This window comes from Nannospalax galili, unplaced genomic scaffold (genome assembly GCF_000622305.1).
Source record: "Nannospalax galili isolate Female #2095 unplaced genomic scaffold, S.galili_v1.0 scaffold851, whole genome shotgun sequence".
NCBI lineage: Eukaryota > Metazoa > Chordata > Mammalia > Rodentia > Spalacidae > Nannospalax > Nannospalax galili.
Genome location: NW_008330578.1, coordinates 1,222,374 through 1,232,772, shown reverse-complemented (window position 1 = coordinate 1,232,772; position 10,399 = coordinate 1,222,374). Strand labels below are relative to the sequence as shown.

The following is a 10,399-nucleotide window of genomic DNA, read 5'->3' as shown; positions in this document are numbered from 1 at the left end:
GCCGTCCCTGGGCAGGGTTGCCCGGCCCCGGCCCCGGCCCCGGGCCCGCGCTCCCCATGAAAAACCAGCTCCGCGGCCCCCCAGCGCGGGCGCACATGTCGGCTTCGGGGGCGGCGGCGGCTGGGGGCACCCGGGCGGGGTCGGAGCCGGGTGCGGGATCTGGATCGGGCGCAGGCATCGGGGCGGGAGCGACGACGGGAACCGGGGCCATGCCTTGCAAGAGCGCCGAGTGGCTACAGGAGGAGCTGGAGGCGCGCGGCGGCGCGTCCCTACTGCTACTCGATTGCAGACCGCACGAGCTCTTCGAGTCGTCGCACATCGAGACGGCCATCAACCTGGCCATCCCGGGCCTCATGCTGCGCCGCCTGCGCAAGGGTAACCTGCCCATCCGCTCCATCATTCCCAACCACGCCGACAAGGAGCGCTTTGCCACGCGCTGCAAGGCGGCCACCGTGCTGCTCTACGACGAGGCCACGGCCGAGTGGCAGCCCGAACCTGGCGCTCCCGCCTCGGTTCTTGGCCTGCTCCTGCAGAAACTGCGAGACGACGGCTGCCAGGCCTACTACCTCCAAGGTGAGGGCAGAACCTATACCCCATTCGGCTTTGGGGTCCCGCCACCGCTCCCTGACGCTTTCGCTGCAGGCTGTTTGCTCTCTGCACGCTTGGCCAGGCCGGGCGCCACGTTTCCCCTGGCCCGAATCCGCTCGCCTGAGAGCCATCCCCCAAGGTCTGGGTTTAGCCAGGCACAGGAGACCTACTCTGTGCCCTCTCTCAGTACACTGCTTACATGGGTGAAACAAACTTTTACCCGCCTGGGGTTTTCTTTATTTTTATTTTATTTCTTGTTGACGGGAAGACAACAGCGCACCGGTTCTAGCTGAGCTCCACCTCCGTGGAGACCGCCTACTGGAACCCAGAAAGGAGCAAGGCCCCTAGGCTAGCGTGGAATTCGTGTCATTGGAAGGCTAGGGTCAGAGAGGGCACCTTTCCTAGTGTCATCCAAGCTCCTGTGCGTAGGGACCGTTTATATTGGTGTGTTCGGGATCCCAGTATGGCCCCTGCCATCCGGGAATGCAGCTTCTTGAAGGCACTTGGTTAGGATGTGGGCAGTGGCCACTGCTCTGGCCCAGGTATGGGGGGGAAGGTGGTCCTCAGTCTGTTGCCTCCGAGCATTTAGGAGGTGGAGGCAGCCAGCCAGGGGGCTAGTGGCTGCAGCCGGTGTTTCCAATTAACATTCCAAAATGGCCTCTTGCTGGCAGCAGACAGACAGAGGGGAGGGGAGGCCTGCGGCACCCGAGGGTGCCGCAGGGCCCATACCTAGCTGCATTGCACTCCTTGCCTCTCCTGTCCTTGTATAGCCCCCATGACTCTGCTCCTCTGGGAGTTCTTGTGTTGAGAGAAGACTCCAGAGGAAAGTGGATCACTGGTACCGGTTTGATGAGCCTCCCTCTGCTGGGGGAAAAGGACAAGCAGTATCCTCACACCACCTTCCCAGAGTGTGGTTGTCCAAGTCCTCTGAGCCTGTCACTGAGCCAGATGCTCATGGTTATTAGGTATATGTGGGAGCTGCAGAAGAGGAATGAGCTGGGGCTTGTCCGCAGGTGCTCTGTAGCAAGTAGTGTGGCCACAGGCCCTGATGTGTTAGGAGAAAGGGAGAGAGAGTTTAGGCCTCAGTTTACTCATCTGTGAAGTGGTAATAGTTAGATGGTAAGAACACATGGTACAGGTGTAATGTGTCTGGCGTAGCCCACATTGTCCATTGGTGGTGTGGCCTTTGTCATGGGGGATCCCTGGCCATTGGTGTTCTTGTATGGCCCTTCGGACTCACCAGACCCCGTCTCACCCTGGCCACAGGTGGTTTCAACAAGTTCCAGACAGAATACTCTGAGCATTGTGAGACTAATGTGGACAGCTCGTCCTCCCCCAGTGGCTCACCACCCACCTCAGTGCTGGGCCTGGGGGGCCTACGCATCAGCTCTGACTGCTCTGATGGGGAGTCTGACCGAGAGCTGCCCAGCAGTGCCACCGAGTCAGATGGCAGCCCTGTGCCATCCAGCCAGCCAGCCTTTCCGGTCCAAATCCTGCCCTACCTCTACCTCGGCTGCGCCAAGGACTCTACCAACCTGGATGTGCTTGGCAAGTACGGCATCAAATATATCCTCAATGTCACACCCAACCTGCCCAATGCCTTTGAGCATGGTGGTGAATTCACCTACAAGCAGATCCCCATCTCTGACCACTGGAGCCAGAACCTCTCCCAGTTCTTCCCCGAGGCCATCAGCTTCATTGGTAGGTGTCTCTGTGCACTGGGTTAGTGGGTGGGCGGGCGGATGCAGCAAGGTGTGTGAGGGACGCTGGGTGTCACCCCTGCCCAACTGGGTACCTCTGGGCCTGTCAAGACCTGTGTGCACTCTGCATGTGCAGACCTGTGCTGGTGGGTGTACCCTTGCTATGACTCACTGAGTCCCTCGGGCCCCTCTACTTGTTAGGACCTGAGCAGTCCCCCAAGTCCTAGGCTCCCCCAGCTGTCAGCACCTCATGGACTCTGCTGTCCAGCCTGTGTTTTCCTGGTTCTGTTGTTGTTTGGGGCCCAGTAAGTTGAAATATCACAGCTTGTAGACTCCCACGGGTCTCACTTGCTCTATATCACGCCGCCTCGGCACATGTGTCTCTCCAGGATGGGACTGTCACGATGCTTGCTTCTTTGGGCTTTTGTGAATCTCAAAGGACTGGAAGATAGCCCTGGAGCCAAACTACCCCCAAACTGACAGCTGTTGGCAGGCATGTGGTGCCCCAGAGTGCCTCTGTGGGACCCAGTTACTCTTAGCTGCCTTCGAAGAGAAGGTGGGGGCAGCTGGAGGAAGGCCTCTATCCCTGACCTCAGCTGACTCCGACTCCCCATCCTGCTTCCTCCTTGGCCAGCTGGACTGGAGGTCATCTCCCCTGGCATTGAGTCTTACCCAGGCAGCCAGGAAGGGATGCAGGCTCAGGATAAACATAAACCCAGTGCTCCCTGAGACTGGTGCTTCTGTTCCTGCCCAGCCTTCAAGTGCCAGAGTGAGGGGGTGAGAGGGGAGCCCGGTAGTCTTCCTGATTGATGGCCACTGTCTAGCTGAGGGTGTTTGGTGTCAGCTGAGCTGAGCTAGCTTTAACAACAGGAAGTGGGAGGCTTCCCTGCCCCATCCGCTTACTGGGAACCAAAACTAGGTGCCTGGCTGGGAGGAAGGAAGCTGAGGCCTGGGGGAGGGATTGCCACTGGGGCTGCCTGGAGCCTCAGGCCCTGCCCTGGGGGAGGGGGAACACAGCCAAGCTGGATGGGGGTGCTGCTTCAGCATTTGTACTTCCCAAACAAGGAGGGGCAGAGAGGGACCCCAGGTTCCTTAGGAGTAAGCCTCGTTTATGAGTGATTTTATCCTTGAAAGTGCCTCTATTTCTGATAAGGAACAAGGGGACAGAACAGGATGCAAAGATAAGGAAGTTTTCCCCTTTTGAGAGGTGAAGGAATCAGTTCCCGTAGGACTTAGTGGAGAACAGACCTCCAAGTCAAGCCAGCAAGAAAAGTTTCAGTATAAGTCACCTGAGAGTAGGACTGGGGGCCTGCTCTCTCAACACCCTGGCATGTCACCCTGAGGGCATTTTCCTCCACCCTTTTCCCTTCTCCAGTGTTCAAGGTCAGACCATGTGGCAGAGCATGACATGACTATCCTATGTTGTCGTGTCATCACGTCCATCCATCCATCTGTCCGTTATCCCCCGCCGGTTACCTCTACCTCAGTGCCACACTATGTGCTGCCCTGTCAGTCCCCAGACTAAACACCTACTGCTTTTGTAGGCCTAGGCCCTCTTGGGTGAGTGGAGAGGGCAGGGGGAACCTTGGCCAGGCCAAAATCAGTGAAGAGTAATTAGTGAACCTGTGCATCTCATAGGAGAGTGTTGATGGAGGGCCCACTGTGTGTCTGGCTCCCCCATGGGTTTGGAGAGAGGTAGTGATCTTAAGGACCCTGGGGCTGTTTCTTGTTAGTTCATGTCCCTGGCATGGCTGTGGCGAAAAGAACCTACTGCCATGGAGTTTAGGGAAAAGGATCCCAGCATGGTTGTTGAGTAACTGAGTATTTATGGAGTTTATACTATGTGTGAGGCAGAGGCACCACTGGTGGCTCTGGAGGAGGCTGAGAAGATGAGGGGGGGAAGACTGGCCATAGTAGGAGATGCTGCCCTCATCCCTGGGTCCTCAGGAGCTGGAGCTAAGGCCTTAGGGACTGGCTGGGCAGAGTATGTGGACATGCTGGGCCTGGCTGCTCACTTCCTTCCATAGGAACCTCCCCCAGGCAGGTTCCCACATGCCAGGAAATGCTGGGAGTCCCCATGGGAGCTGTATGGGTCATGGCCTGGTGGCAGTGGCTGCTGAGTTGGGAGGAGTCTTTGTGTGGCCTGAGCTTGTCACTTTGTCTCTGCATGTGTTTCCACATTTGCACAATGAATGGGCTTATTGGATGTGGTGCCATCGAGAGGATGTGGATGACACCCTCTGTACCAGTTGTGGCCATGGTGGGTGATGACAGTCTTACTTATTTAAGCCTTTATTGGCTTAGGTCCCTATGGGAACACAGAATAAATAAGAGTCAGGATGGGTAGAAGAGGACACAGACGTGGGCAGGGGCTCAGCCAAAGCATGGTATTGCCCTCTGTCACCCCCATCTGCACTGCACCTGACCAGGTCCCTCAAGCATCAGGTAGTGTTGTCCAGCCATCAGTCTGCCTTCTGTGCTCCAGCCCACCTGCTGTGACCTTTCTGCCCACCCGTTTGCAGGGGTTCTTAGAGACCACTCCACCCTGACCTGTGTCCCTGTGTTTCAGATGAAGCCCGCTCCAAGAAGTGTGGTGTCTTGGTGCACTGCCTGGCAGGCATCAGCCGCTCAGTGACTGTCACTGTAGCCTATCTGATGCAGAAGATGAACCTGTCCCTCAATGATGCCTATGACTTCGTCAAGAGGAAAAAGTCCAACATCTCACCCAACTTCAACTTCATGGGGCAACTGCTGGACTTTGAGCGGACGCTGGGGCTGAGCAGCCCATGCGACAACCACACGCCCAGTGAGCAGCTCCACTTTTCCACCCCCACCAACCACAACCTATTCCCGCTCAACACACTCGAGTCCACGTGAGGCCTGATGCACAGATGGGTGCAGCACTGGGGAGTCTCCCAGCCCTCCCCAGGACCTGGTGGTGGGCCCTAGACCCCCCTGGCCCAAGGAACCCACAGATGTCACCTGTGTCCAGAGGACCAGGCTAAGCAGTGGCTGAGCTTCCTTGCCATCCTGTGGGGCAGGGCCCATGGAGGGCCACCTGTGGCAGGACCTGCTCGGGTGGCCTCAGCTTTCAGTATATGTGCTGCCAAAGCAAACATTGGCCTCGGCTTTCAGACACGACTTGGGGGCCAGCAGGGCCTTGTCTGCCCCAGGACACTCGTTCTGCCGATGGTCCGGCCATTCTGGCTATTTTTAAAGACATATCCATGGACCTGAGTTTACTTTTTACTTTTGGCAGGTAAATCCAAGCTCCCTGGAGCAAAGAGAGTGTTCAAACTCTTCTGGATTTTTATTTTTCTTTTTTTTTTTAACAGAAAGTGTTATTTTTCAGGCTACATGCAACAGTGGATTGTATAAACCAGTATTTCATCCCTTTCTTGATCTGCAAGAGAGAGAGAGAGAGAGACATGTTCTCAATTTCGTTTTTCTTCCTATTTCAAAAAGCAACCGTTGGTGTGTGTTCTTTGTGTTTTTAATGGAAAAGACAAACCACGTGTTCTTGACCAAATGCATTTTGCACATGTGTGAAGCCTCCGTTTCTTCAGCAGGCCCTTGAAAGGTGGCTTATTGCTGTCCAGGCATCAGGACCCCTGGTCATGCCATCTCCTACCCATGGCCCAGCCCAGCTTGATGCTGCATTTGTACTCCCTGATTGCTGCAAGCTGTGCTTGGTGAGCTGTAATGGTGGTCTTTCAGTTGTCTACCCTCCCATCACCCCTCTAGGAGTCCTGTAGACCTCGCCAAGGCAGAAGATGGCAGCTCTGCCATGTCCTGCTGGAGGTGAGGTCTCGGGAGTGCCAAGCAGTAGCATTAACCCTCTGGGCTCAGCCCCTAGGAGGGCTGGACCCTGGGCCCTTTTATAAACTTAAAATTTCTGTCTTTATCTCTCACGTTGGAACTGGGAATGGAGGCCCAGTGCCTCGGAAAAGTGTAGGTGGGGCACAGCCCTGCCTCCCCAGTCCTATTCCTCACCCTCACTATGGCTTTGGTTTAGCTGCCACTCTCAATCCCTTGTCCCCATGTACACTTTCATTGGTCTGTATTACCCATGCCTTCTACTTGGAAGAAACTTGCACCCAAGAGCAGTTAGGGCAAGGATGGGCCAGTGGAAGGAGTGTGAGGCTCTGTCTGCTACCCAGCATCCATAGCACAAAGCCATGGGTTCCGTTATGCTTCTCCAGTTTTGTTCCTTCTCAGTTCTCACCAGGCATCATGCGACCTGGGATGGTGTTGGGGGTGCTCAGGTCTCTAATGGAACCAGCATTGGCAGTGGGCAGTGAGTGAGGCCACAGAAATTCCACCCCACCATATCTTACCTCACAGGGGTAGTTTTCAGGGATTCTTTAGGGCAGCAGATTAAAATCTTGCCACAGTCGAGAAATTGACAAAAAACGTCCATGCTGTACATGGTATGTTCTCTCTCTATCATTTTAAAAATAAACCAGAAAGATGCATTGGATTTGCATAAATGAGGGTATGCCAGAGGGTGGCCAGTTTTGCTTTATGATCTTATGAAGGAAAATTTGTGACCCTACATACACACACACACACACACACACACACACACACACATATATATATATATATCCCGAGCCAGCAACGGGACTTTGTTTATATTGCAAATAAATATTATTTTTTCGTTAAACTGAGTCATGGTGTTCAATAGGGATTCGGGACTGGGAAGGTCAGGTGAAATTGTTGTTGCCTGCTTCTGGGAGGCCTGGGCTTGCCCTGCCTAGAGTCTACCAGGCACTAGCTTAGACCAATGGAGGTGCCCAAAGATAAGAAGGGAACAAACAGCCAGAGCTTCTGGATAGAGCCTTGATTGTCATCTTTAAAGCAGAACCAAGCTGAGGCTGAAGAGATGGCTCAGCGGTTAAGAACACTGGTTGTTCTTGCAGAAGACCCGGGTTCAAATCCCAGCACCCACATGGCAGCTAACAACTGTCCGTAGCTCCAGTCCCAGGGGATCCAACAGCTTCTTCTGACCTCCTCAGGTATTGCTGACATGGGTACACTGACCTACATGCAGGCAAAACACGTATACACATAAAATAATAAAGTTAAAAAAGAACCAAGCTCACAGAGACACCAAACTCCCTTATGTTTGGCATGGTGAATGCATGCTTACCTGAGGGCACTTATGTGCAGGGGGCAGTTGGAAACTGGCACTCAGGACTGCAGAGCATGGTGAGCCTCAGCCCTCTACCTAGGCTCACCAGGCTGCAGCTGAGAGCAAGAAAGGGGCCCCAGGGAATGAGAGCCCTAGTGGGCAGCAGCCAGAATAGGCTGCCTCCTTCACCTCTGGCTACATCAGGTGACCAACCACCAGGCAGAAACTTAGAAGCCCTCAGTTTCCCCTTCTGGCTCTCCTGTGCTTGGCCCCATTTGCAAGGTGGGCAGGACCAGAGGTGGGGGGCAGCCTCACTCCTCCCAGGACTTTCTCCTCAGTTACCCAAGCTCTCTTCTCAGCCTGTCCCTGGCTGCCCTGTTCACATAGGACCAGAAGGGTCACCACCTTCACAGCTTCGCATGTGTCTAGAGATAGAGGCCAAATTCTACTGCACCTTAAGTTCAACTGACCCCTGTGACAAAGCCTCCAGTGCTTGGGTCTTTAAGGTAGAGAACAAAATGGACCTGCGGAGTACCAGAGAAGAGGCAGTCTCAAAATGTTGCAAAAGGGCAGGTGCTACTTTTGCTGTTGATTTCCTCAGGCCCCTGGTCTTTCTGTGCCAGGGGCAAGCAGGGGTGGGGGCCTGAGCAGGCAGAGACTGCGCCTTTGTTCCCTCTACCCTTGCTTGGGGCTGGGGAAGCCCGCGGGTGCTGGGCTGGGGGCTGGGCCCTTGACAGGCCAAGTAAGTGCCTGGCAGTGCCTGTGTGTCCGAGGACAGTACCGGGGTGGGAGCGGCAGTCATTTCCTGAGCCGACTCCTCAAACTGAGGACTGACAGCTGGGAGTGCATGAAGGGGGCTAACCCTATCACTTCCCAGTCATGTCATCTTGGGCCTAGTAATCTTTCTGACCCTTAGTGTCTGCATCTGTAGAAATTCCTGCCTCAACACTGCCTGGCTAAGGCTCCCTGCTAGGACACAACAGACTTAAGTTTTGGCTGAATGGCTAGGGCCCTAGCTCCCTGCTCTGCAATGTTGGGCTAGGCCATGCAGCTCTGGATCCCAGACTCCCACCACATGGACCCTCACACTGACCTGCTGTTATTCTGCCCTGTCTTAGCCATTCATGGGTCCTACCCATTTTAAGCCATCCTTGGCTGGGTCCCTTGATACCAGCCTTCCCTGAACATTAGATGGACACTAGCTCTCACATTGTATCTTCTCTGTCATTCTGCCCTAAGTCCTCTCACCTATCCCTTAGTGCCACAGGGTCCTTGTGTACCTGCCGCCTCCTCAACCTCAGCCCCAGGGACTCGCCCACTTTGCTTTTTAGCATTCTCAGGGGAGGAGGATCCTAGCCACTTACTCACTGGCACATTCAAGCACCAGCCATTTCCTGTGCTGGCTGGGCAGTTCCAGGAATGGGAACATGCCTGGGGGAAAGCTCTGTGATGTCAGTCTGGGTGGCAGGATAATGGGGGCCCTCAACTTGTCCTCTGATAAATGAATCAGATTGCAACAGTCAAGAGTGACTAAGGCTGGACACCAAGAGAAACCTGAGGCACTGTGGACCAGTCACCTTGAAGGAGGTGTGTGTGACAAGAAGACCACCACAGAGAGATGAACATTTCTCTAAGCCGGTCCTGTTCTGAGTCTGGGTTGGACGAGGCAGCCTTCAGAAGAGAGGCCACACCACCTGCTACCTCCATGCCCCCCTTCAAGATTGAAAAACACTTATGCCTCCTGAATGACTTGAGTCAGGAGTGGTAGCAGGTTCCTAATGGCTTCTGTCCTCTCCCTGCCACCTCACTGCCCAACAAACTCGGGCACTGGTCTGCTCTGTGTGTTCGTGTCTGGGTTATCAGCACATATATCAGTCAAAAGCTACAGGGTCTGTGCAGGAGTCCAGCTTGTCTAGGTCACCTGAGTGCATGGAGGGCATCAACTTCTGGCTCTTGACACCTTACTTGCTGCTTGTTCTGGTTTCCTCCAGGACACAGTGTTTCTCACTCCAAAAGCCTCCTGGGACTCACTGGTCCTATCCTATGCTTGAGACCTAGCAGAGCCAAGAGCCCCACGAAGCCTCAGAATCTTCTGGCGTCTCCACAAAGGCTAAGAGGGTAGTCACAGAGTGAGTGATGCCCTCACCCACCCACCCCCACCCCTGCTGCTAGTCTTTTCTCCATCAGACTGGGAACCCTCTCCCTCAGGCCCCGTGAGAGGCCAGGCACACTCACACGTGTGCGCACGTGGCCTCCTCATTTCTCAGGCTGAACAGGTTCAAACAGGTCCCAGAGCGGCCGAAGAGAGCCAGCTTCTCACTGCAACCTCCTCCCGCTGAGCCCTGGGTGACATCACCCCTTCCCAGGCCTGGACATTTTAATGCCCAGCATTACTCTGTCTGAACCAGATGAACCCCAAGGTGACCAGATTCCAGCCCACAAGGTGCCTAGCTGGCCAGTCTCGTCCGCAGGGTTGCCTACCGCATACATCCAGGGGCACTGTACTCGGTGGAGCTTCTGCGCATGTGCAGGGGCTCCAGGGGCCCCTCCATGGCCACACCTCCTCTTACCTGGGGGATTGCAGGCAAAGGAACAGGAGTAGCTGTTTTTCCCAAGGACCTGAGGCCCAGGGAGGAATCCTTTTATGGGAGCCAGAGGCCCCCAAGGGACCTCAAGCCCAAGGCTGCCAGGGTCTGAAGGTCTCTGTCAGATGCCCTAGGTGCTGAATGGGAAGTACCCTGAAGGGCAAGTGTGCAGGTCAGGGGACAGTGAGGAGGCCAGGCAGTCATTCAGGGTGGGTTAAGAGGCCTGGGCAATGTGGCCTAGGAGAAAGGACCAACAAGACTTGGCCATATGGAAAGTAGATGCCAGAATGTGAGCAGAGTGTCCCAACTTGTCTGGCTCTGTGACGGGGCCTGAACACCAACCTTGTGGGTCCAAGCCTTAGGAGATGCTCTTGGGTCTGGGAAAATGATCT

The 10,399-nt window shown here is 55.0% G+C and overlaps 1 protein-coding gene across 1 annotated transcript; it reads left to right on the top strand.

Moving 5' to 3' along the window:
• Positions 1-16: 16 nt before the first annotated feature.
• Dusp7 (dual specificity phosphatase 7) lies at positions 17-6,746 on the top strand. Its single transcript, XM_008849893.3, has 3 exons — positions 17-573; positions 1,855-2,289; positions 4,858-6,746. Exons 1-3 carry the CDS (start codon positions 57-59, stop codon positions 5,163-5,165), a joined length of 1,260 nt encoding a protein of 419 aa, XP_008848115.1. The 5' UTR covers positions 17-56; the 3' UTR covers positions 5,166-6,746.
• The last annotated feature ends 3,653 nt before the right edge of the window (positions 6,747-10,399 follow it).